Source organism: Chiloscyllium plagiosum, unplaced genomic scaffold (genome assembly GCF_037043375.1).
Source record: "Chiloscyllium plagiosum isolate Xiang-an unplaced genomic scaffold, Cpla_swu_hap1 HiC_scaffold_7, whole genome shotgun sequence".
Lineage (NCBI taxonomy): Eukaryota > Metazoa > Chordata > Chondrichthyes > Orectolobiformes > Hemiscylliidae > Chiloscyllium > Chiloscyllium plagiosum.
The window spans coordinates 20,803,634-20,831,557 of record NW_028270145.1 but is presented as its reverse complement, the minus strand read 5'-3'; the positions used below and the strand labels follow the sequence as shown (position 1 = coordinate 20,831,557).

At 40.8% G+C, this 27,924-nt stretch overlaps 1 protein-coding gene across 2 annotated transcripts in view; it reads right to left on the bottom strand.

Annotated features, from left to right (window-relative positions):
* Positions 1-27,924, bottom strand: part of LOC122551371 (transmembrane protein 237-like) — a 35,679-nt gene that overhangs the window by 6,765 nt on the left and 990 nt on the right. Inside the window, exons 2-12 of one of the 2 annotated variants that reach the window (XM_043693135.2) lie at positions 25,092-25,123; positions 22,455-22,468; positions 21,270-21,323; positions 18,086-18,205; positions 17,355-17,454; positions 15,906-16,057; positions 11,309-11,432; positions 9,790-9,981; positions 6,037-6,110; positions 4,575-4,671; positions 3,150-3,271 (exon numbers count right to left, since the gene is read on the bottom strand). In XM_043693135.2, coding sequence (XP_043549070.1) covers positions 3,150-3,271; positions 4,575-4,671; positions 6,037-6,110; positions 9,790-9,981; positions 11,309-11,432; positions 15,906-16,057; positions 17,355-17,454; positions 18,086-18,205; positions 21,270-21,323; positions 22,455-22,468; positions 25,092-25,123 — 1,081 coding nt within the window. Of the gene's footprint in view, positions 1-3,149; positions 3,272-4,574; positions 4,672-6,036; positions 6,111-9,789; positions 9,982-11,308; positions 11,433-15,905; positions 16,058-17,354; positions 17,455-18,085; positions 18,206-21,269; positions 21,324-22,187; positions 22,398-22,454; positions 22,469-25,091; positions 25,124-27,924 lie in introns of those variants that run through there. The other variant, XM_043693139.2, reaches the window with a different exon arrangement.

Here is a 27,924-nt window from a genome sequence, read left to right as displayed (position 1 = left end):
AAAAGATGAACAACATTCACCTCCCTCCAATCCTCGGTACGACTCCCATGTAGAGTGAGAAAGCAAAGATCTTCACCAGTGGCTTAGCAACCTCCTTTCTCGCTTTTCAGAGCGAGATAAATCTGGCCTGGCCCTGGGGACTTATCAATCTTAATGTTTGCCAAAATTTCCAGCACATCAACCTCATCAATCTTGATCTGTTTAAGCCTGTATCCCAGCTCCTCAAAGTTCTTGTTCACAACACTGTCCCTTTCCTTAGGTGAAAACCAAAGCAAAGTACTTTTTAGGGCTTCCCCAATCTGCTCAGATTCCACGCACAAGTTCCCTACGCTATCCTTGACCAGACTTACTTTCTCCCTGATCATTCTCTTATTCCTCACGTATGAGTAAAATGTCTTTGGATTCTCCCTCATCCTTCCTGCCAAACCTTTTTCATGCCGCCTCCTGGCTCCCCTCAGCCCATTTCTGAGCTCCTTTCTAGCAAGCCTGTAATCCTCTAAAGCTGTGCTAGATCCTTGCTTCCTCCACCTTACGTAAGCTGCTTTCTTCCTTTTGACGAGAAACTCCTCCTGTTCTCGTCATCCAAAGCTCCTTAATCTTAACCCTTCTTGCCTATCTCACAGGAACAAATTTATGCATCACTTACGACAGCCGCTCCTTAAAACAGCCTCCATATGTCTGTTGTGCCCTTTCTGTGGAACAAACGGCTACCAATCTGTACTTCCCAACTCCTGTCTAATGGCGTCATTATTTCCTTTTCCCCAATTAAATATCTTCCCTTGGTAACTGCTCCTTTCCCTCTCCAAGGCTATGGTAAATGTGAGGCGGTTGTGGTCACTGTCACCAAAGTGTTCTCCTACCACGTGATCTGACACCTGTCCTGACTCATTGCTGAGCACCAAATCCAAAATGGCCTCTCCCCTCGTATGCCCCACTCTGTCCAAGTTTTTTGTCACCCTATGATCTGTATGTACTTGTTAACTATGATCCGAGTGTACTGCTCACAAACAAAGCTTTTCACTGAGGTACATGTGACAGTAAATCAAATCAATCAAATGATTGACTCCTTATCCTGCGTCCCTGCATTCTAAGTTCCCCAGTTAATGGAAAAATATATTCTGAAAATAATAAAGATTTTGACGTGATAGCGAGATTCAGAGTTCAGAGCACTTGACATTACACCACTGTAGTCCATACTAACATTTCCATTTCCAGCACCATAACTGCCCAATCCATAATTCTAGTAGATTTTCATCAAAGCAAACTAACTATCACCCAAACCAGACTTGTAGCTTTTTGAACTCATTAACTTGTGTCTTCTTTTAACCAGAACACTGCCCATGACATCACCAAGCACTGACAGAAGATATGGGATGTGAAGCTCAGTTGCACACAGATAGGATCAACATCCACAGACAATCCTTAATCTGCTGACAGTGAACCTTCCCACAGCATCACTTAACATGCTATACTTCTAATGCTCTATGATCCTTTGGCACAGTGTACCACAAACAACATAATGAGCACAGAGGAAATAAGCAACTCCAGCTGAACACACATTCACTGGTAACAGGGGAACACAACACACAGACAGAAAACATGTACAAGTGCTAAGACAGGTTTTATCTTTACAGAATTGTCAATTGTTATAGCACAGGAGGTGACCATTTGGCCCATTGCATCAGTACCAGTTTTCTGAGTGAAAACTGACAAATACTTCACCACCTTTTCCCTGCAACCAACATACATTTGTCTGTTTCAGATAACATTCAATTCTGTCTTGAATGCCTCAAATGAACATGCTTCCACCACACACTCAGGGAGCATATTCCTGATCCTAATCACTCATTGGGTGAACGAGTTTCTCTTCATGTTGCCATTGCTTCTTCTGCTAATTAGTGTCAGAGTGTCATGCAGCCCGGAAATGGACCCTTTGTTCCAACCAGTCCATAGCAAACTTAATCCCAAACTAAACTAGTCTCACCTGCCTGTTCCTGGCCCATTTCCCTCCAAATCTTTCCTGTTCACGTACTTATCTAAGTCTTCTAAAATGTTGTAACTGTGCCCGCATCCACTTCCTGAGGAAGTTTATTCCTCACATGAATCACCCTCTGTTAAAAAAAAAATCTGCCCTTCATGTCTTTTTAAATCTCTCTCCTCTTACCTTAAAAATATGCCCCCTAGTCTTGAAATCCCCTATGCGAAAGAAAAGACATCTACCATTAAACTTATCAATACCCCTCACGATTTTCTAAGCCTCTATAAGATCACACCTCAACCTCCTATGCTGCAGTGAGAAAAGTCCCTATCCATTCACAATGCTGTGATAATGTCCAGACCTTTGCGTCAGAAGGTCTGGGTTAAAGTGCCACCTACCGCATTCACATCATAAGTTAACAGGTTAATTAAAATGACGTCAAGGAGCCAGTGTTAGACTGAGGTGTACAAAGTTAAGAATCAGACAACACCAGGTTATAGTCCAACAGGTTTATTTGAAAGCACTAGCTTTCGGAGTGCTGCTCCTTCATCAGGTGGTTTGCTATAAATTCTGAGTCTTATAGACCACAACCACCTGATGAATGAGCAGCGCTCCACAAGCTAGTGCTTCCAAATAAACCTGTTGGACTATTACCTGGTATTGTGTGATTTTTAACTAGGTTAATTAAAGATATTTACAGAATGTAGGCTTGCATTTCACTAAAACGTATCATGCACTATGTCAGATATATCCTTGTAATATATAGCATGTCCATCCATATCCATAGATAAGTAACAGCATTGAGGAAAAGTGAAATTGGATTCTTTTGTGAATTGGTGTCTGTTAAGCCTGTCATTGGGCGTCTGCTGGCTCAGTGATAACTAGCCTTTTTCTCTTTTCATGTAGCATGGAAGTAGTTCCAGTGTATTGCTTTTCTTCTATATTTCCCAACTCACAACTTTCCCATACTTAGTGGTGTCCTACTTTTCCTTTGAAATAGGAATGGATACCTCCCTCCATTGTACATCCTTTTCTCCCCCCACTACACCAAAAGGCTTTCAAACCTTTACTACTCAAAACAGTAAGTGCTGATTCATACCCAGTTCCTCTTCCCTTTTATCCTGTTCACAACTGGGGTGATCATCATTAATCATAATCTTTGCTCATGTACCTTCAGTATAGTCAAGCGTAGGATGATATGACAGGAAGATCCAGGCCAGTCCAACCAAGATGCTCACTACAAGGTTCACTACAACCCAAGGGTGCAGAATCTGAAACTCTGATCCAGAAGGCCTGAAGAGAGAGAGGCAATGACTCATTTAATAACAGGTCCTATACAACAAAATGCTTAGTGCAAACTTTGCAACATACTACTGAGATGGGACATTGAATTTCACTACAAATCTAATATGCAGAAGGTCGCTACTGTCAGCTCAGTAACCAAGTGATTCTGATCCAATACTAACAACCTAGAGCTTAAGACTTCACCCAGCTTGCAGAGGTGTGATTTGCAAAATTTGAGTGTTACCACCAAAATAAAAAAGCTGTTGATTGTTGCAAATACTCAGAAGAAACTGCCACCTCTATCTAGCCTTGTCGATTAGTGAAACCAGTACCTCGTTACATAGTTGATTCTTAAATATTCTTTGGGCAACAAGCACAGATTATAGAGTCATTATATCATCAGTTGGTGGGGAATCCAATTTTATGCTTTAAAGATTAACCAAAGAAATAGGAGTGGAGGTCTGCTCCTGAGGTGGAGTGAAGTCAATGTTGCAAAGTGCTGACAACCAATTACACATAATAAGCATGGGAAACTAAAAAAAAAACTTACAGAAAATAATCAAGACTAATTATGATGTCTACATTATTCAATAACGGTTCTACACATGATCATCTTAGCTGTAATGCAACCTCACCACTTTTGGAACTAAAAACATTCTGTTTGAGGCCTAATTCTGAACTAACAACTGGTTCTCATTTTCTTCTTTAACTCTCTCCTGAAGATGCCAACAAAGGCAACACCCATAGCGAAGTACCCCTTTCATCAAAGCACACACGATGTACGTTGGTAGATTGCTAAGACTGGATCAAAACACAGACTGGACAGGTCATGAACGATTAAAAAAGAAACCTGCTAATAAACTCTTCAACATTTCTGTGGCTTTGCCTAAGTCAGGATGTGCTGGTTCACGATTTGACCTGGGCAGCATCCTGACAGAGCACAGGAAATGATTTTAGAGGCTGAGACTTCAGTGAATTACCAACCAGCCTTCATTCAATCATTTCTCTTGTCTACCACAAACTGACATTTCAACACTGTCACCTCCATATAAACATATGCCTGTATTTAAAAAAGGACTCTGAGGTGAGATGGATACAGAATAACCCCCTCACTAAAACACTTCTGCTCCTCTTTCTAAGTGCCCGAGTACAGCATATAATAAGGAATTCTCTGATGGGGCTCACACTAATTACTGATTTACGCAGTGCTGTTACAGACTGAAAAGCCATTAGCATTTGTGGTAAATTAATCTGTGCTTTATCATTCCATTAGTGCTCTGTTGGAACAGAACATGTACAAACTACAACTTACCAAAGAGTGAAATTGGATTCTTTTGTGAATCGGTGTCTGTTAAGCCTGTCACTGGGCATCTGCTGGCTCAGTGATAATACCAGAGCTATGAAGTACACTGCACAAACAAAAAAAAACTGTATAAACACAACAAAACTGTTCATCATTACAGATGCCTTATAACTTTAAAAAAAGGGAAAGAAAGACAATTTCCAGTCTGTCCTTGGTTAGCTGGCCTCCATTAGTGTACAATAGAGTCACACAGGCATAAATGACACTGAGGAAGATATTTAGCCCACCGAGTCTATGCCAGTTTTCCAGTCAGACCCATTCCCCATTCTGTCCCTAACTAACTCTGCTCACATTGTGCTATTTATATCCAGTGAGGAGCTGTGCTGTGACACCATCTCAAGGTTGCTCCAGCCTTATACAAGAATTACCATAAACATGACAAAATATTCTTCCCTACATATCCCCGGAGAGGGGACAGGGGCAGATGGGATGGAGGGTGGGGAAGAGAGAAGGTGCGGCGGGTTGCGGGGTTGGATGGGAAGTGGGGCAGTGTTGAATGGGTTTAAGTGGCGGGCGGGGTGGGGTAAGGGGGGCAATGTTGGATGGGAGCAGTGTCCGACCGGTTTGGGGGGCGGTGTTGGATGAGAGTGCAGGTGGACGGGGCCAGCATTGGACAGGTTTGGGGCATGGGTGGGGGGGGGGGGGGGTGATATTGGACTGGGGTGGTATTGGACAAGGGTGGAGGCGGGTGGTACTGGACAAGGGTTGGGGTGGATGCGGGGGGAGGGCGGTGTTGGACAGAGTTGGGAGGGCGGGTGTGCGTGGTGTGCTACTACCTAGTCTCCTGAATGGGGAACAGACTTCACAAAAAAACTCCAAGCCCCAGAGGAAATCAATTAACTGAATAATCAATTATCTGAAAGTCTCATTCGAATAATAGGAGATTCCTCCGTATTAGCTTTCGGAGCGCTGATCCTTCATCAGGACGCTATGGAGCAGGACCAAAAGACACAGAATTTAAAGCAAAAGATTAGTGCCATGCAACTGAAATGATATATCAGATATATTAAATAAACCTGTTGGACTATTACCTGATATTGTGTGATTTTTAACTTTGTCCACACAAGCCAGGTACCAGAGGAAACCAGCAACTCTTAAAAATTAGATACAAATACACTAGCACAACCAAAAGTACCATTTTGGTTTTAGTCTCCCATTGGAAATTGTATTACTCAAGCTTCTCTGTTTTGTAGGATTAGCATCCTTCAACTTGAAAGTTAACAATAAAATACTAATTGTAAACATTTGCATATCTATACAAAGTGAGATCATGACAAACAACAGATCAGTGACATTCACAGGCAATGGATCAGTGATACAATGATACGAACAGGAACAAAACATGCAAAAATATAAATATGGGTAAGCAAGAAAGTTTTTTTTTAAGATGGAGAGCAATGCAAGTACTTACAGACAGAGGCCAATGCAGCAGGATCCAGCGTCACAATTCTACGCACTGCCATTGCTGCATCAGCTAAATTAACCCTGGAGAGAACAGAACAATGAGAAAAAAGGTTTAATGTTGATGAATGAATTGCGAACTTGTGTCTAATGCTTTTGACAGTTTAAAATATCTGAAATTAAGCTGTTTTATGTTAAGTGAGGAAGAACTGCTTCATTGTGGTAGGAGGATGTTCTGCCTCATTGGAATTTACCCACTTTTGCTCAGGGAGAAGGAGTAGTAATATGGTGGTAGTGGTCAGGGGAGTGGGGTGTAAATATGCAGGCAAGAACTTTAAGTTTGGGATCAGAGATGGTCACATACAGTCCAGAGTAGAGAATCTGTTTTTCAGAAGTTACTTTGACAGTAATAGTCATCCTGCTGAGGTACTGATGGATTTGCTGATCCAAGTAAGTAGGTAGCATCATTAATCAATCAACCATATTTTGACAGCTTGATTGATTATTTTCCCTTCTGATAATCATTAGGTCCTCTCAACCCTTGTATAGGTTTTTAGGTTCTACCTGTCATTTGTCTACCCATTCTGCTAATCTAATATGGGCTATAATAACTGTTCTCAATTTTATTTTCAATCCATTGGACTAGTGAAGACTGAAACATCCTACAGGTACGATATTTCAAACTTGGTACTCTCAGGACTGAGCCTGAAACCAATATATGTTTATTTTCAGACTTTGGGGTAGGCAGTACAAGCGGTGGACAGTATTGATCAAGCTGGGTTGGGTGAGGTCAAGTGGCAGTTTGAGCACAGAATAGGGTGCAAGTAACCAATCTATAGGAACACCTTGCCAATGCAGGACCAAACTACATTGTCCAGGTAAACTTAAATAATACATATACTTTTTAAGAATTAGAATTGACACATGAAAGCCTTTATTCCTGATGAAGGGCTTTTGCCCGAAACGTCGATTTCGAAGCTCCTTGGATGCTGCCTGAACTGCTGTGCTCTTCCAGCACCACTAATCCAGAATCTGGTTTCCAGCATCTGCAGTCATTGTTTTTACCACATGAAAGATTATGACAACATCTGGATTTTGGATACTACCAGTTTTGGGGTAGCTGGATCGGAGGGACCCTAGCTGTATACGAGGGGTCTGGGAGAGAAGAAACTGCACAAGGATGGTAGGCAGGTTAGAGAGAGCAAAAGCGTGTGTAATGGTGAGTAGTGTTGTACCCAATGATGGACAGGATCCTGCTTCCAGGTCAGGTATAGATGACAGATTGGCTGGCATTAAGTAGACTTGCAACTGTCTGATGGTGTATGGATCCTTTAGTCACAGGGACTCATATGTTTTACCGTTCAATGGCTGCACGAACCATGATGCTTTTTCCTGAAAACCACTAGTTGTTGAAAAGTGTGGTGCTGGAAAAGCGCAGCAGGCCAGGCAGCATCCGAGAGGGAGAAGAATCGATGTTTCAGGCATAAGGCTGGTGTGCCAAGCGGGCTGAGATAAAAGATGGAGGGGTTGGGGGGAATTTAGGGGAGGGGCGCTGGGAATACGATAGGTGGAAGGAGGTGAGGGTGATAGGCTGGAGAGGGGGTGGGCACGGAGAGGTCGGGAAGAAGATTGCAGGTCAAGAGGGCGGTGCTGAATCCGGCGGTTGGGACGGAGATAAGGTGGGGGGAGGGGAAATGAGGAAGCTGGAGAAATCTACATTCATCCCGTGGTTGGAGGGATCCTAAGCGGAAGACGAGGCGCTCTTCATCCAGGCGTCGTGTGGCCAGGGTCTGGCAATGGAGGAGGCCAAGGATCTGCATGTCCTTGGCGGAGTGGGAGGGGGAGTTAAAGTGTTCAGCCATGGGGCAGTTGTGTTGGTTGATTGGTACGGGTGTCCCAGAGGCGTTCCCTGAAACGTTCCGCAAGTAGGCGGCCTGTCTCCCCAATGTAGAGGAGATCCACAGCATCTGCAGTCCTCACTTTCTCCTGAAAACTGCTAACCACACTTCACGAAAACATTTTACACAAACATAAATAAAACTTAACAACGTATTTATCTTTTTAAATTGATTTGAGAGGTGTGGGCATCACTGGCTGGCCAGCATTTATTGCCCATCCCTAGTTTCCCCTCGAAAGGGTGCTGGTGAGCTGCCTTCTTTAACAGCTGCAGTCCACTTGCTGTAGGTTGGCCCACAATGTCCTTAGGGTGAGAATTCCAAGATTTCAAACTAGCAACAGTGAAGGAAGAGTGAAGGTAATTGCAGGTGGTGGTGTTCCCACGTATCCTCTGGCCTTGTCCTTATAGATGGAAGTGGTCATGAGTTTGGAAGGTGATGTCTAAGGATCTTTAGAGAAATTCCGCAATGGATCTTATAGATTGTACACACTGCTGCTACTGAGCATCGGTGGAGGGCGTCGATGCTTGTGAATGTGGTGCCAATCATGCAGGCTGCTACGTTCTGGATGGTCATGCTTCTTTAGTGTTTTTGGAGCTCCAACCATCAGGTAAGTGGGGAGTATTCCAAAACACCCCTGACTCATGCCTTGTAGATGGTGGACAGGATTTGGAGGATTCAGGAGATGAGTTACTTGTTGCAGAATTCCTAGTTTCTGGCTTGCTCTTGTAGCCACTATATTTATGGGGCATGTTCAATTTTTGATCAGTGGCACCCCACAGGATGTTGATAATGGGGGATTCAGTTGAATGTCAAGGGGTGATGGTTAAGCTAATCTTAATTTTCTTGAGCTCTCAGTCCTAAACCGAAAATTAGAAAAATAATAGAAAAATAGAAATAGTGTCAACACCACCAAAAACACCAGTAAGATCTGGCATACTGATCTGAGAAATGGCAGTGGGTCCAGGTCAGCAGACAGGCAGAAGCAGATCTGTGCCACTTGTTGCAAGGTGGTCTGAAACTTGGCAACTTACAGGTGGCCTGAAAGTCGGTTTCATCTCCTTGCAAACTGTCCAGACCATAAAACGGGTGCCACCGTGTAACAACCACCTTAAGCAACATCACCTACACTGGAAATCTGTCACTTCCTGCAGACTCACACTTGCTCCATGGGTTTCTTTGTACCTAAGTCATTGCCAACTTCTTTTTTGATCAAACCTGCCACTGTTAAAGTTTAGATACCTACTGAGTTTTCCAAAAGTATCAATATGTTTTAATGCTTTTATTCCAAGATTTCCCTTTAATTGGTTACTTTTATATGGTACCAGTTTGGTTGTTACTAGCATTGCACTTCTGGCTTTCAAACTTCCGAATGAAGTGATCCATAAACTCTTCTTGGGAACCAGCATCTATTTATCTTACAGCGCTTCTGTAGGAGTTACTCCCAATATAAGGAGAAATAATTAAACATGTCATCACCGTGTGGGAGGAATCACAGACACAAAGCTCTTGTTGAGTGACCACAAACCAGTGGTCACTCAACAGGGAATCACAAACACCAAGTGGGTGAATCACAAATTGAGACCCCCAACTGGGGGAATCATAGGTAAATCCAAACTCACATTTTGCAATGCACATTCTGCAGTCATCAAGATGCCTGTCATAAAGACAATGGAGGAAATGTGCTCTTGCAAAAAAATTTAGCAAAACTCTCTCAAAACTGAACCACTCAAGGAAATGTTAACTGATGTATAATCAGTGAGTGAATTGCACATTGGAAGCCGAACCATGTAGTTGGGTACATATTTTGAGGGATATTTGGGAGCCCAGATGGCTGAAAAATATCTATCCTTCCCTCACCTTCTTACCTGTCAAATGCAGAGACAGTGCTGATGGCAAGCAGCATGTACAGGAGACACTGTCCTGGGTAGACCAACATGCTGTATTGTTGCAGTAGATTTGGGAGTTCAGAGAAATTGTTACCTGACAGTGCATAAACTACAATGATATTCCACACCATGTATCCAGACAGAAACCCTTGTGAGAAAAGCCCAATTATCCTGAGGAGAGAGGAAATAAAGTGCATTATATACCCAGTGTGACATCCATACATTTTGAAGAAAAATTTTAGAAGTAAATCAGAAACAAGAAGATCCAACGGATGCAGCCATTGTGCTCCAGGCAAATTGTGTGTTCCTTCTGATCAGGATCTTGGGATCAACATTATCTCCAGTCAATGGATCTGACATGTGGCCACAGCACAAAAACTGTACCCAACTAGCAAATGCCTGCAGTAGGAATTAAAAGGGGAATCCTTAGACTGATGGGAACATGGTAAAGGGATCCCTAATCTCTATTACGATGTACCTGCCATCCAAATGTTTATGAAGCAGTGTAGAGAGAGCTTTACTTTACAATGCAACCCATGACACTCTTTTGAAAAAAAGACTAAGTGAGTGTGCAAAATTGTGGCAGATCGATTCAATGTGAGGAAATGAGAGGTCATTCATTTGGACCAAAGATAGATAGAACAGAGTTTTTCTTTACTAAATGTTGAGAAGCTCAGAAGCAGGGAAGTGTAAAGAGCAGAGAGAGTTACAGTCCAAAATTTCAAAATCTCAAAATTAACAGACAGATTCAAATAGTAATTTTAAAGATTAATACAATGCTGGCCTTCACATCAATTGGTCTGTAATACAAAGTGAGAAAATTACGTTTCACCAGTACAGAGCTCTGGCTTGACTACATCAGTTGTAACGTCTCAGTTTTGTTGGGAAAGATCTATTAGCTTTAGAAGGGGTGCAGCCATATTCTGAACGAATCACGAAGCCATTATTTGAAAACAAAAAGGCCAGTTCTAGCCATTTATCAGATTGTTTATAAGAGTTAACTTGCAAATTGGACAGCATGTTTCCTATGTGACTACACTTCAAGAGTGGCAGTATAACATTTTCAGAAACTGGAATGTTCCAAAGAAGAGTCATTGGACTGGAAATGTTAATGGTTTCTCTCTTCACAGAGCAAGCTGCCAGGCATGCTCAGTTTTTGCATTACTTTCCTTGTTTTATTTCAGATCTGCAGCATCTACAGTATTTTGTTTTTACATTTTTATATAAAGGCAAGTCTTTTTTTAAAATGTGGTAATGTGAACAGATAGTCTAATACCCAAGAACAATTAGCAACAAGGATTTGCTATTCATTTTCTGCACACATTATCTTTGCCTTAGTAGGCTTTTGATAAGTGCTCTGAAAGAATTGGACAACTGAACTCCTAATTACTTAAGCTAATAAATAATTACCTAAAACAGTCTCAAGTGGAAAGAGTTTAAATGACAACTCTCATTTCCTGGTACAATCCGCACTGTTGCCATCACAGGTTTCCCTTACCTAAATCCACGGTGTACCTGTAAAGAGACATCTCTGGTTGTCAAGGTGGGCTTGACCTCCATGTACACATCAACCTGCTCAGCAGATTTCTGTATCTCCAACCTGTCTGTGGCCTGAAATCGACCTGTGGAAGCAATGTACAACATTTTAAAATAAGATAGCATAGCCGTTCACAACTTCAGTGGAGAACGGCTGATAGCTAAGTTTGGTACCCATAGGGAGGGCCTCAACCGGGACCTTGGTTCATGTCACATTACAGGTGATCACCATTGCACTACACACACAGATATTCCTACACACACGGGCACAGGTACACACAGGCGCACACACACCCTCCCACATGCACCCCCTCACAGACTTAAGACACTCTGCACTCACTACACACACAACCCCCACCCCAGACAGATACACACACACACAGACAGACAAAGACCCACATGCACACATATTTTGTGGGGTGAATTTGTACTTGCAGAGTGACATTGTACTTTGCTCAAAAACTGCTTGCATTCATGTAGAACTCTGAGCTCAAAAACTGCATGAAGTTATATAAAACTCTGATTCTCATCTAAAAAGTGAGATAAATCTAAACATCATGGCATAGACAGAGAACACAGGGGGCCAACACCTTCAACATATTGTCTAGCTATCACCATTATTAACAGCTAACCCGAGAATGCAACTTTAAAAAAAAGGTTTTGTGATTTACACATGAAAGAAGTGAAACTATCACTGTATTCTAACAGATGAAAGGCTTAACAGACAATCAGTTTTTCAATGTATAATTTCAGTTACATCACACAGAATTTATAGCAAAAATTTAGTGTTACGATCGAGCCCTCCACTATCACCTGATGAAGGAGTGTCGCTCCAAAAGCTAGTGTGCTTCCAATTAAACCTGTTGGACTATAACCTGGTGTTGTGTGATTTTTAACTCAGTGAAGAACTGTCAGGTCAAATCCAGTATTTGTTTCTGATCCCCAATTTCCTTTGAACAGAGTGACTTACCAGGCCACTTCGGAGAGCAATTTGAGAATCAACTACATTATTGTTGGTCTGGCGTCACATGTTGGTCAGACCAGATAGGGATTTGCTGACACATTTTCTTTCCTAAAGGACATTAAGGAACCAGTAGATTTTTATGACAAACAATGATAGTTCTGTGCCACTATAATTGAGACTGGCTTTATATTCCAAATTTTAAGAATTGAATTTAAATATCACAATCTCCAGTTGGATTTGAATCCACGTCATAGGGCATTTGCTTTAGCCTCTAGTCAGTGAAATTACAACTATGCTATCATCTCCTCTTTCTTAGGAGAGAAGAGAGAAGTGAAAAATTTATCCATTCCCACGAATGCCTGCATATCTTTGCACAGAAGCTATCAGTGCCAGATTACCCGATGACCCTTGGAAATACAAGTGAGAGGAGTTAATAATAGTTGATTGCAATTGCATAACGCCTTTAACATCCACTTTATCACAAGTATATCAATTCTAGAAATACAGAAACACTAATTCAGTTCAAAATCGATACTCACATAAACAAATTCAGATTAATTAAGGAAAACCAACATAGATTTAAGGGACAATTATGTTTAACGAACTTGGAGTTTTTTTTTTAAAAAGAAATAATACAGTGAGTTGATCAGAACCACACTGTTGATGTGGTGTACACAGACTTCCAAAAAGTAATTGATACAGTGCCATACAACAGACTTGTGAGCAAAATTAGAGTTAAAGGAAATAATGGGAGAGCAACAATATTGCAACAAACACATTGAGTCAGAAGGTCGCAGCGTAATCGAACTCGGTGAAGGTTTGTATGGAGCTTCCCAAGGGCCAGTGTTGGGACCCTTGCTTTTCCTAATATGTTCAGTGATCTAGACCTTGGCATAAAGGGCACAATTTCAAGATTTGCAGATGATACAAAAATTGGAAACATTATAAATAGCGAGGGAGATAGTGTTGAACTTTATAAGAATGTAAACAAGTTAATGGAGTGAGTGGATTGGTAGCAGATGAAGTTGAATGCAAAGAAATGCACCATCTGATAATGTGGTGGAGACAGGTTCAATTGAGGCAAACAAGAATTAGATGGTTATTTGAAAAGGAACAGCATGTAAGGTTATGGGGAGAAGGCAGGAGCATGACACTAAGTAGCCGGTACAGGCACAATGAGCCGAATAACCTCCTTCCACACTGTAACAAATCTGAAGTTCTACTTCTGAGCCAAAAATGATCAGGACACACGACCAAAGGTTTGGTAAAACTGCTAGGTTTTAAATAACACATTAAATGAGAAGAAAGATGGAGACACTTAAGAAGTAAATTCCAGAGTCTAGACAACTGAAGGCACGAAGGGGACCAATGGGGACACGAAGGAGACCAGAAATGTGTAAGAGACTGGAGGAATAAAGAAAACTGGAGAAGGTTAGAACTTCAGATAAGCCAAGAAGAGATTTAAACACAAGGATGGGATTAAACTTTCTCCCCTCAATAAGGAAACCTATGCCTCATTAGGGTAGCTTGCGGACATGAAGCCCATTATTCCTTGAGTCATAAACATTTTTAAAAAATGATCAACATACCAAAGTCCCCAACGTATCTGTCTGATAGACTCAGGTTAACAAGAAACACAGGCCAGGTTTTTATACTTAAGATTTATTACAAATAAATAGATTCAACCACAGGTAAAAAGGTGAACTGTTCACATATCATTACTAGTTAAAACTCAAATCCTCACCATCTTCTAAAAACTCTCCATATACAGACAAATACATTTGTGTTATGATAGAGCAATAATAATAAAAATACTGGGGAAACAGTTCAATAGTACAGCCTATAGGGTTTTTCTTTAGTTTCCCAATTCCTTCAATTCTTTGATTTTTCTTTCAGGTTATTTCACTTCACAGGAGGCATAGAGTAATTGGTTTATGTATGATAAGTCTCTGACATATTGGTTAAAAGCAACAGCTCACAGCAGCTGGTAGGGGAAAACAACTGGCTTTCTTTAGCTCTTGTTATTTTCGTCGGAGACTGACACACCACCGCCTTTCCCAGACGTCAGAGGGCTTTTCATTGTATTGTTTGCACCCAGGTTCAACTAAATAGAAACCAATCAGATAGTTGTTGTCAGGTTGATGACCTTTGGCATCCACAATTGGTCACAAGTGCTCAAATTAGAGCTACTTGATGCTGAATGAATCTTACTTTGTATGTGCCTCAGAGCCGTGGTAACTATTTACAACTTACCCTCACTGCTTGCAAAGTAACAGTGTAAATATGGCCCACAATGAGTTTCAGCAACATACTTTCTAAGTCCTTTACTGTAAAACAATCCTTTTCACCAATTCAGTTCACAATCAAAAATAAAGTTAAATAAAAAGATGCAGTTTTTACAATTTTGCTGCCTAATCTCTCTCCACAAGGCTACTGGTCTCCTGATTGCCCTTCTTTGGATCAGTTTTTTCCAACAATAATATTATTGCTTTGATTCCGCAGTGGAATTGTTGCCAAGTGTTGTAGTTCTTTGTTTCTGCTTCTACAGTCTTTTTCACATGATTGTTGTGAATAACAGGAATTACAAAGGGGAGGACAAATGAACACAAAGGCTCAGAAAGTCAAAAAACAATTAAAGTGAAGATAAATTTTTTCTCTGGGGTCAGGGAGTCTAGAACTAGAGGGCATAGGTTTAGGGCAAGAGGAGAAAGATATAAAAGAGACCTACGGGGCAACTTTTTCACACAGAGGGTGGTATGTGTATGGAATGAGCTGCCAGAGGAAGTGGTGGAGACTGGTACAATTGAAAAATTTAAGAGGCATTTGGATGGGTGTATAAATAGGAAGAGTCTGGAGGGATATGGGCCGGGTGCTGGTAGGTGGGACTAGATTGGGTTGGGATATCTGGTCGGCATGGACAGGTTGGACTGAAAGGTCTGTTTCCATGCTGTACATCTCTATGACTCTGACTATAAATTATGAAATTAAGTTTAGTATTTCCTAACATTATCAAGGAATACAAAGAGGAACAGCAAATTATCAAAACTACAAATTTATGCCTAACAGGAAACATAGATGATGAGTCTTGCTTCTTTTATAAAAGAGATTTTGGGATTATCTTGACTTGAGGTTTTTTTTAAAGTAAGAGTTTGAGAGAGCAAACACATGGAAAATGGTTCCACTTTTCAGTAAGACCAAAAATAGCTGTCAGAAATAGTCACTAAATAATCCAATAGGATGTTTAGAAGAGTCCTCTTTATCAGTGACTGACAAGAACAAGAATAAGGAGTGGGTGAAGTGAAGAGCACAAATGCTTTCAAGAAAACAGTACATGTGAAGAGAAAGGAATGGAAGGACCTGCTTGATGGGGTTAGGTGAAGGAGGGTCGCAAGGGTTCACCTGGAGTGTCAATACTGGCATGTATCAGTTGAGCCAAATGGTGCGTTCCTATGTTTGAATACAATAAATTCCCAATCCTTCTTACAGACTTGCTTCACACAGCATTTATGGTTTCTTAAACTCTCCCAACATCTATATGGCTAACTGCCTCCTTGAATACCAATAGTACCCATCTAGAACCAGTACAATTACTTACGGCTTCGTTCCAGAAAGACTTTGTCCACAGGCTGGCTGGAACCAGCTGATATAGCAAAAATAGGACCTTGGGGCCGGGGAACCTGCCCCTCACCGATAATGTCCTCTTCTTCCACTTCAAGTTCATTGCTGTAGCCAGCAGGCCGTGTTCTCCTGGTTGTTAATTTAATAAAGTGGTGTTAGAATTATTTTTTGAATACTGTTGAATGAAGGAAATAAGAGAGGGAAGATCACTCAATGAAAGGTTGCTAATCACTCATGAGGATAACTAAACTGGTCAACAAGGAGCTGAGCAATACCAATCTTGGGCATCGTCTCCACCATGCTCATCGCCACAACTTCAAGGGCAATTTTGGATGAGATTCTCCACCTCCCTAAATTCCAGTGCATTGCTCAAATTATTATCCAATTTCTGATTAAAAATCTTGATTAAACCTGCCTTCCTCACACTGCCAGTCAGCTTTCAGATCCCAATCACTTGCTGTGTGAAAAGGTTTCTCTTCATGTCCCTATTGCTTCACATAGAGTCAGAGACGTACAGCAGGGAAACAGACTCTTTGGTCCAACCTGTCTATGCCGACCAGATATCCCAACCCATTCAAATCCCACCTGCCAGCACTTGGCCCATATTCCTCCAAACCTTTCCATTCATACACCCATCCAAATGCCTCTTAAATGTTGCAATTGTACCAGCCTCCACCACTTCCTCTGGCAGCTCATTCCATACATGTACCACCCTCTGTGTGAAAACGTTGCCCCTTAGGTCTCTTTTATATCTTTCCCCTCTCACCCTAAACCTATGCCCTCTAGTTCTGGACTCCCCGACCCCAGGGAAAGGACTTTGTCTATTTACCCTCTCCATGCCCCTCATAATTTTGTAAACCTTTATAAGGTCACCCCTCAGCCTCTGACACTCCAGGGAAAACGGCCCCAGCCTGTTCAGCCTCTCCCTATAGCTTAAATCCTCCAACCCTGACAACATCCTTGTAAATCATTTCTGAACACTTTCAAGTTTCACAACATCTTTCCGATGTTAACTCTGTGTTCTTTTGTTCTTGAATCTTCCACCATTTTCTCCTCATCTAATCTGTCTGGATCCCTCAAGAGTTTGACTATCCCAAAGAAATTTCCACTCTTTTTCTCCAAGGAAAGCAGACCCAACTTATCCAATGAGTCTACATAACCAAAATTCTTTATCAGGGAAATGGAACCATTCTCATGACTCTTTTCTGCACCCTCTCCAATGCCTTCACATTTTTTTTTGAAAGCCTGGCATCCAGAATTGCAGACAATACTCCAGCTGAGACTGCAGGACTGTTTTGTATAAGTTTAGCATAACTTCCCTTCTCTTGTTTTCTATACCCTTCATAATTGGCAGAGGACACTTGATAAGAACAAAAAGGACAGACCCAAGACCTAAAACAGGACAGTTATTGTTAATAACACGCACTTGGTTCTCTTCTTGATTTTCCGAGAAACTTCATCATCCGGTCCAGTGTAGAAATTGCACACATCAGAAGCATTCTGCTGGGTGAAGGAGGTTTCCAATTCTATAACAAAGAATAAACGTTTATAAATAGACAGGAGCCTCATTTTCTTTTCAGAGCTTTAATCTGAAACATCCCCAACCTGAAAAGAACAAGTGGAAAAATATGCTGGCTGGTGCAACACCCATAAACACACCATGGTTGCGGGTTCATAATAGTCATCAGAACCGTACATGGCACAGGTGTGTGGGGATATGTGTATGGAATGGAAATGAGTGAGAATGTAGCAACAGGCATGGAAACCCACACCTGGCACATAGATGTGTAAGAACCAACACCTGATAAAACTGCAAAAGACAGAAAAAAAATGACAATTCTGCACTTTTTCACCATATTCTTGAACCACCCAACACATCTTCTGACCTCATCCTCTAATCCATTTCAACTCAGCTTCACACAATATCCCACAAATCAGCCCACCTACATTTATGCTTATAACAGAATCTACTTTTAGCAGGGGGAAAATTCCAGCAAGTTGCAGTTGATTGATACCCACTTAACTGAAACATGCACTTAACTGGGCAGTGGTGGGCTGACCTCCAAGAATAGCGTTGCAATTATTTCAATGCAAACTAAAATCTGCACCTCAAATACATCCACATTCCACAGGTCAGAGGAGCTTGACTGTACTCACCAGTTTCTGCTGATAGTTTTTTTTTCTTCTTTTTCTTCTTTGGAGCAGTATCCTGAAGGTCTGGGGTAAGGGGTTCTATACTTTCAGAATGGCGTCGCCCAGTTGAAGTCACCAATGTGTCTGAGGGACAAAGTGACAGACAAGTGTCAAAGAAGACAACACTATTTTACAATCCAATGACTCTGTCACTATATTGGGAGGTTTGTACCCAAGGTGACATTTGGGAAATTGCAGACAAGGTTGTGGTCTCTAATGAATTAGCAACTTTTAGCTGTGATGGCACGGAGGGCTGACAACTGTCCTCAGCTTCAAGCAAGTCAAATCAGCCAGGGCCTTGGTCCTGTGAACAGGATTGAGCTAATTTTTCTGTAACTGTATACCCATAAGCTCGCTGGTTGACAACAGGTGGGAGGATAAGAGACATGTTGGTGCCCAAGGACAGGAAGATTTCAAGACAAAAATACCAGTAAATGCAGGTAATCATCAATACACTCAATCCTATTAGGTCTACAACATTCAGTGAACATTCTGTAGAGCTACAATAGTGTATGACAACACCACAGTAGTTCAAATTGAGCTCTTCATCTGTTACCTATCAAATGTTACATGTTCTTCTGTTGCTTGTAATAGGCAGGCTTTGTTCAACTAGCCTGCACTTGCAAAACTCAAAAGAAAACGTCTACTGTTAGACTTCATTCTTCGATTGAGCATCAATTGTTGAACAATTCTGAGTTAATAGCTACACTAGCATTTATTTTGAGATATTTAGTCAAGCGTGTAACCTGGCTTATTTAGGCTTGCTAGAAGTGATATATATTTTCATATGGAAAGATTCATTATCTGCAAACAAAAGAAATATGCTCAAGCATTGCACTTCCTTTGGTACCATTAGAATAGGGAGTCCATAGCTCTCCGTGGCAACACCATAGCAAATCAGAGGCTTGCCAACCAATCAGCATATTTTTTCTCCAATTGTATAAATTGTTGTGACTGTTTGAAATTTGGCATTCTGCATTTGTCCTGATGAGTGCAAGACAAGATTCTTCAGCAATGCGTTCCTCTTTTCAGAATAATTTAAAGATGATTTAAAACTAAAACCTTTAAATTATCAACATAGAACAGGTATCAAGCTTGGAGGCCTGCTGCTCTATACAGCTTTATGCCACATCACGCATTGCATTGACTGACTGAAATCCTGAGAAATCTATATGTAGGTTATTGCAGAATCAGCACTTGGATCAAATTATTCAATGTAAAACTTAGAGAACAAGTAGTTATACTTAACTAGCATGTAATTTGTAAACATTTGCACTTCAAATAGTATCTGCGCCCAAATGGAGTCACTCTCCATTTTGATCAGGAGACCCAACTATTCCAGGCAGGAGTAGGTGCTGATTACACAAGTGCTGACAACAACATTTGTAGCTGTATTAATTAAAAATAACATAACAATAATTTTAAAAAGGTCTTAACTAAACATCAAGATTGAAATAGTACCATGGGGCATTAAAATAAATGATGAGGATAAGAAGGGATTGATCACACTCATGAGTGTATTCCAGAGCCCGCCTTATACTAACAATATGTCACCAAGAACATATAAGCAAATCAATGAAAGAAGTAAACAACGCAGACTGAATCATGGGATATTTCAATGACTCCAACTTAGTTGGACAGCATGGTGAAAGGGGAAAACACAACAGAGCTTATACAGTTGTCACGGACCAGGCCAGACCCTCTCAAAACATTTCAACAAAGTAGCCCGGACCCATCAAAGATGTTGTGACACTTGAAAGTGTTCAGAAAAGATGTACAAGGATGTTGCCAGGGTTGGAGGATTTAAGCTATAGGGAAAGGCTGAACAGACTGGAGCTGTTTTCCCTGGAGCATTGAAGGCTGAGGGGTGACCTTATAGAGGTTTACAAAATTATGAGGGGCATGTATAGGGTAAATAGGCAAAGTCTTTTCCCTGGAGTCGGGGAGTCCAGAACTAGAGGGCATAGGTTTAGGACGAGAGGGGAAAGATATAAAAAGAAACCTAAGGGGCAACTTTTTCACACAGAGGGTGGTACATGTATGGAATGAGTTGCCAGAGGAAGTGGTGGAGGCTGGTACAATTGCAACATTTAAGAGGCATTTGGATGGGTATATGAATAGGAAGAGTTTGGAGGGATATGGTCCAGGTGCTGGCAGGTGGGACTAGATTGGGTTGGGATATCTGGTCAGCATAGATGGGTTGGACCAAAGAGTCTGTTTCCGTGCTGTACATCTCTATAACTCTAACTTTGCTAGTTGTTTTAAGCAGATGTAAGTGGATATTCCTTGAGTGATGCAGCTAGCCCAACTACTTAATTTTAAACAAAACAGAAATTATTTGCAAGATACCAGATGAAACACAAATAAAAGAGAACAGAATACAGAATAACGTAACCTATCCAAAAATCCAACAGACTACCCCAACTTAATGATGCTTTTCCAACTACTTGCAACAATCCCCATAAACACCTCTTTGCAAAAAATGGAAAAATCCAACACAGGTTTGTACAGAAGAAACAGATGACAGAGAGAGGGAGGATCAGCATGGATCTACTTCTTTGAATCCAGCAGCTACACAACTGACTGCTTGCTAACACCAAACCAAATCTAAGCTTGGGAGAAATGCTAAGCTGGGAGAACTGGTCACTGCCATTCATTATACAAGTGTTTTTTAAAAACAACTTGAAAGCCTTATTCCCGAGGCAGTATCTGTTATCTATAATCAAATTGCCCCTAAAACCCTTCAAACCTAGACCGACTGAGTCTGTGTTTATGACCCCCTGTAAAAAAAAAACAAGGACAACACAACCTTGTTAAAGGAGCAGCATCGTTACAGTGTATACATAACTTGTTTCTTATCCAGGATGTGTAAAAAGCCAACAAGCTGGAAATCAATACTGATATACTAATGGGAAATTAATCTGAGCAGACAAGAAAACAAAGTTGAAGGAAACATCTAGACAACAGTGATCACAATAGGATGAAGTTCAAAGTAATGATTAAGAGAGACAGAGAGAGAGAAGTAAGAGATTGAAGACGACAAATAATGAAAGGATGCAGTTGAAATGAATTAAAAACTAGAAAACCAGTAACGTTTGCATCCATCACCAGTTGGACCAGACACTGATGCAATTTTGATGCAACTTACCTACTCCGTTGCTCGCACTGGATTTTTTCTTTCTAGTTTTGTTTATAGATACATCTGTGATAGAGGTAACACAGCAATTAAACAGCCAGTTACTAGTCACCAATATTTACATCTCCACCAATTTAAACACAAGGAAAAACATGCAATTTTCACAAGAAAAAATATTGACATTAGAATAAAGTTCTCCCTGTATACCATCACAGCATATTGGATACTTTAAAGAAATATTTTCTTAAATTTAAACTATTAAACAGCATTCAATTATACTGGCTCATAGCAGATTGTGTTCAGTGAAATACAAATACTTTTGAGCAGAAATTTAGGACAGAAAATTAGTTATGACTAATTGCACTCCAAATAGAAATTTTAGCCTTCTCATATTTTTGTTGGCTGATTCATTGCATCCTTCTTGCAAGGGAATCTCTAACTGGGGTACAGGTTCAAATACATTACTCAATTTCTCAAAAGTTCACACTTAAACTATGATAGTGTGTCAGTAAAAATTCAGCTGTCTGGCAGGAATGCTTGAGACAAAATGAAGCTAGTGAACATGTGATGGTTATCTGATAATTAAGAGATAATTGGATGAGGGGGGTTTCTTGTGGCACACTGGTAGTGTCCCTCCCTCTGAGCCAGAAGACCTGAATTAAAGTCTCACCTGCTCCAGAGGTGTGTGATAACATCTCTGAATAGGTTGATTAAAATCAGCAGACGAGAACTTGACTGGATGTATTTATATAGAGGAAACATGTAATCAGTAGTGTTGGAGTTGGCAGTGGGTGAATCAGAATAAAAATCTGACTAGAAAAGTACATGCTGGACTCATCCACTATTTTAAATGAACAAATTTAACAAAATTAGTGTCAACAACCCTGAATGAGCATTGTAACTAAAATAGAAATTGCAAAGCAAACTTACTAAATTCAAATTTAAATATCATTCTGCAGGGTAATGATGCCTCTCAGTCTGGTCCCTGTCCAAACAGCATTCAATATCTGGTGATTATTGTATGCAATTCTGTTCTTAGCTGGAGCACATTATCTACAACTTTCTGCAAAAATAGCTGGACAGCAAACAGATGCAGCAACTCCTTCGCCCACCAGCAATTAAATAACAAGAACTGTCAATACAATAACAAGTCATCATGGATATCTGTGGGAAGATTAATTGAAATTAAAGGCCTACCTTTAGCTTTGCTGCTTCAGGCGCATTATCCAAGAAAAAGAAAATAAACAAGCTAAGTATACAGATATATTTTAAAACATTGACTAACAGAAAAAAATCCCAACAAGGGACCTCCTTTATCAGAGAACAACCCAAAGCATAGGCGTTCTGTCACTATTCCTCAATCACTCAATCTCTTGTCCTTTCAGGCACTCGTCTAATTTCTTCTTGGCCCTCCAGTTCAATGTTCCTCCCCATGTGCCATTTTCTATAAGTGGATTAGGCACTGAGCAAACAGGTTCTTATGATTTTCCTCTTACCCCTCAGTTAATCATTTTCTAACCTTTCCCCTGGGACTTGAATTCTTAACAAATGGGAACAACTGCACTCTATCAACTTTCTCAATTTCCTTCACAATCTTAAAAACATGGAACATCTCAAAACGCCTCCTTTTGCGAAGGGAACACATTCAACTTCCCTGAGTTTAAATTCTGGAAAAAAATTGATCCCTGGAATTGTCTTTGCGTCCTCCTTTGAAAGAGGATAATCTCTTATTGCAGTGGATACGACACATGCGTCCAAATAGGGCCAAGACAGCAACTTTCAGAGCAACAACATTAAACTCCTTGCATTTGAACTATCTGCTAATGGAACCCATAGCCTTTTCTTTCTTCTGCAGCTAATAGGATGGTCAAACATAATTTCCATTTATCCACAAAAGGAGGCGCAGTCATTATGCTGGAGTTACAAATCTGTCATCAACAACAGCAAAACATTTTCCATTGTTGGTTAGAGTATGGATTCCTGTCTTCTTCATGAGATCTCTGCCTGGATGCAAATCCAACCGACAGCACAAGAACTGCAACACAGATAGGCTAAGGAGGCAGGTTCCAATTCTGCCTCAGTCAAAACAAGGATTAACCCCCATGCTGTTGGCACCAATCAGATCCATCTATCTTTTCCAACGTGCACTTTTACACATATGTTGCAGTTGGGAGTTATGGATAATCACTGTCGAAACTCAATTTCTTTCCATTACATGGCTTACAAGAAATATCACACACCTGTCATGGCAACTGTCAGAAGTATAAACGGATTGATACTCAACCTATTTGACCACGTTATGGAATTACCTTCTTTAGTTGTCAAGTCCTAGAGTATGATTTGAGCCTACAGCTTTTGGCCCAATGTTGCCCACTGCACCACAAGCCTTCTATGGTTGTTGCATATTGAAATTTTAACTTCCTTCCACCTTTCTCTTCTTCAATCCTGAAGACTCACATTTTTATTGTGCTAGTGTTGTCTTGCCCAAGTGGTAGTACAAGCTGATGGCACAGTCAACTGTCAACCCTTACATAGCATCCAGCTGGGATTAACGAATGGACAGTGAGAAGCAGGAATCATGCTTGATTTCTCTGCTGCCATGAAAATTAGACAAAACTACTTTAATAACACCCTCCTGTTGCACAGATGGCATTGCTTCAAGTGATCCTGCACCTACTAGAAACTGAGGTTGTGATCTTATAGGTCGGTCCACATAATTATTTCTAAAACGTATTTAAGAGATCTGGATTTTGCTGGCTGGGTATGGACAACTCTCATTGCCCTTAAGTATGGTTATCTGTCTTATTGAAACACTACAACCCATGGGGTTTAGATGCTGTTGCACAGTACTTATGAGTGTTAAGTTTCAGGATTTTTATCCAGTGACACTGAAGGAATGGCAATATATTTCCAGTTCAGGATGGTGACTCACTTGGAGGGGACTTACAGATGATGGTGCTTCCATAGATTTGCTACCTTTCTCTTGAAGTCTACACAAGGAAGCCAATTTCCCACACACATTGAGGTCAATTATCACAAAAACTTTATTAGTTTTATCCCAGTGCTTTTCATCTCTAATTGATTATAATAATGGCTCCCCCTTATCAAATTTCACCACTAGCATAAAAAATACTCAAATCAAATTGCAGGAAAGAAATAATCTACTCAATTATCTTTTAGCAAAGCAAAAAGATACCCAATCACATTGTAGGAAAAAAACACATTCAGTCGAATTTCAAATCACAGAACTGAACGTCCAACACATAACTCAATACCCAGCCTGCTACCCACCTACCTAACATAGCTCACTGCCCACTTGCCCAACACCTAGGCATTTGCCATCAAACCAACACCTGGCCCACTCCTCAGCTAACTAACATACAGCTGGCTTCCCATCTGTGCAATACACAGCATATTCCTAACCTACTTCACTATACACCGAACCAACACTAATTCAGTTCTCATGTCCCAGTACCCAGCATGTAGCAAAACCATCCAATAGTTCAGCTATTTCAACCCAGGACCACTACTTAATAGCCCTAATACGAGTCCTAACAATGCAATACAGTCCCCAATCTCACAGCCTAGCCAACTGACCACCAACCCAATGCCACCAACCATTCCAACAACCCAGGACCAGTGCTTGACATCATACTCAATGACCCAGCATTCTGTCTCACTACCCATCCTCCACTCAAATTAGCCATCGACCACAGATCTATAATTTTCCAAATGTTTACTCATCACATTGTTTGTTACCCTCTGGTGGCAGAGGACAGTAACACACAACTATGTCTTCTGACTCATGTGCAGCACCAGTTTTAGCAGTCTTACCTTGGCACAGGTGGAAGTGTACGTGGTGGGCGCTGAAAGAAAACCACAAAGTCATCAGTATCAAGGATGACACTCTTAGACAGCATGCATACCACTCTCAGTTCCTGATTCAATCAACCATCTGGAGTCTGTTGGGGACATTCTGTCACAGTTCCTTACACAATCATTATGAAACCCAGAGGCCACAATCCAATCTGATATTGTAAAGGATGTTCTTTTCTAGATGTAACACTAAACTGAAGCTCTATCTGCCCTCAGGAGAGCATAAATGATCCAATGCAACTATTTGAATAAGGGATCCCCTCATTGTTATGACCAAAATTTATTATTGAATCAACAGCTCCATAAACAGTTTCTCTGATCATATATTGCGTGTGTGTAAAGTGGACATTACCAATGTGCTTGAAAATGATAGTAGGTATCTAAAACACTTTGAGGGCCTCTGTATAAAAGGAAAGGAACTATATAAACAAAAATTTAATTTCTTCAAAATTGGTTTGATAAAAGAAAACTGCTGATAAATTGGGCTTTTAGAGTGAAAGTCAAGTCAAGTAAATACTGGATGGATTTAGGAGGTATTTACACAGGAATAGCTGGTGTTGTACAATCACCGATTTGTCTCCTCTGTACACAGAGATATTCTTGCACCTGCTAATACTGAATGTGTTATACAGAGATCATCTTTACCCGGCAATACAATGACTGACTTGTAATAATTCCCTCTTAGTGATGAGGCCACTAGCCAAATAATCCCACTAACTAGTGGTTATTGGGAACAAACAATTCCTCAGACCAGCGACTATACAATCCCTCTAACCAATTATCACAAAATGATTTTGGTTCCAGCAATGTGCTGGCAACTGTTAGTTATTCCTAATGCAAGGTTAGAGTTCTTCACACTGAACTCTAAGTTCTGCTGTAAATCTCTCACGCCAGCACTCAAAATAAAAACAGAAAAAAAAATTAAATCCACACAAACCCTGTCAGCACTTGAATAAAGGTTAGTACTTCCAGTGGGATTCAGTATGACAAATGTTAACCTGATTCCCTTTTCCAGACCAAACTTAAATTCTAGCTTCTCACCACTTGCTTCTTCTTCATGGTGGCTGCGCTCCTTGAGCCTCAGTAAATGGGTCAGCAGCAACCTTACTTCAAACTAATCCTACTTTAAATCCACCTTCAGAAAGTGGATTAGCTGATAGACCATCCACATGACAGCTGTGACAGAGGGATTTGGAAATCTTGTCACCAAATTTAAAACACAATATGTTGAATATTCTTCCTCTTTGGGCTGACAATATAGAAATGACCATTCACTGTCAGTGAAATGATATTTTTGAAGAGAGTGAGGGATTGGAGATTGCTTAACAACCATTCTCATGCCAAATAGAATCACACGAAGGTCTTCATGACACCAAATTGACCTGATTAATAAAATCAATTCTTAATTGATTCTGGTCAAATTCCACAAATGATGGAGCTATCAGCCTCATCTGACATGTTGAAAATGTTGGGCTGCTTTCCTGGTAACTCAAATAAAGACCAAAACATTGCTAGTTCAAACCCCAGGTGCGAACATTAGTCATGGTGTATGTACGGAATGTGTTGCCAGGGGAACTGGTGGAGGCTGGGACAATTACAACATTTAAAAGGCATCTGGATGAGTATATGAATAGAGGGATATGGGCTAAGCATTGGCAAATGAGACTAGATTGGGTTGGATGTCTGGTCGGCATGGACGGGTTGAACCGAAGGATCTGTTTCCGTGCTGTACATCTCTATGACCCTCTCTCTGTCAGGACAGCAATTGCTTACATTTGAGCTCTGAACCCATATCTCGGGATGAACTCAATGGCTTGGGAAGGCAGCAGGGGAATCAGCCAAGTTCCCCCCGTCTCATAGTCAGGTTTGGGATTGGGATGTTCAGGACAGACAGTTGGGGCCCAACAGGTGATGCAGGGCCACAGAATGGCAAAGCGACCAGTGCCCAAGGAAGTGAAAATGAGGAAGAAACAACTCCTTCAGGAAGCAAGTGGAGACAATTCAAGAATTCAAAATTAGTTTGGCTGATGTGAGGCAGAGTAAGATTGTCACAAAAGCACAAAATTTGCACATGAAATCCACGAGTTCAAATTCTCAGCACTCCAAAAGATGTTGTTTCTTCGACATTTTTCCATTTTCACTTGCAACTGGGATTTCATTGGCCCAGATAATCGTTGATGCAACTTGGACAGGCGTTGTATGTCATGATCATGCATAACACCCAATGTTGTTGACTCCGTGGAAACTACCCCAGAAAATTGAACTTTTCAATAGCCAATTCCCTTGGATCTGAAACTCTCAGAGTCCAATAACTGAGATTTCAATAAAGACCAAAAGAACTGCAGATGCTGTAAATCAAACAAAAGCAGAAATTGCTGGAAAAGCAATGGAGGAAAGTACAAACTGAGTATCAAGCTGACTGTAATTTGCAATCCTCGGAATAGGTGGGCAATATATCTTTCCCACCATTCATGTTAAGGTGACCGGTTCATCATCACATTTCTCTTGCAAAATAAATTTTAACTTCTGCTTTATCAATCCTCTTACATGAATCTTCCTGAAACAAATTATTAAATGCAGGTAATCTTGCCTTTTCTCTGTTTTCTTTTTAAAGCATGTGGATATTCTCCACTGGGATCAGGCATTATAATTTCCAGAGTTTAATTGTTCACAGAATTAAGAGAAAGTGAGGACTGCAGATGCTGGAGATCAGAGTTCGACCTCTCTATATTCCTTCCCACCTATCTGCTCCACCCTACCTTCTGACCTATCACTATCATCTCTGCTCCAC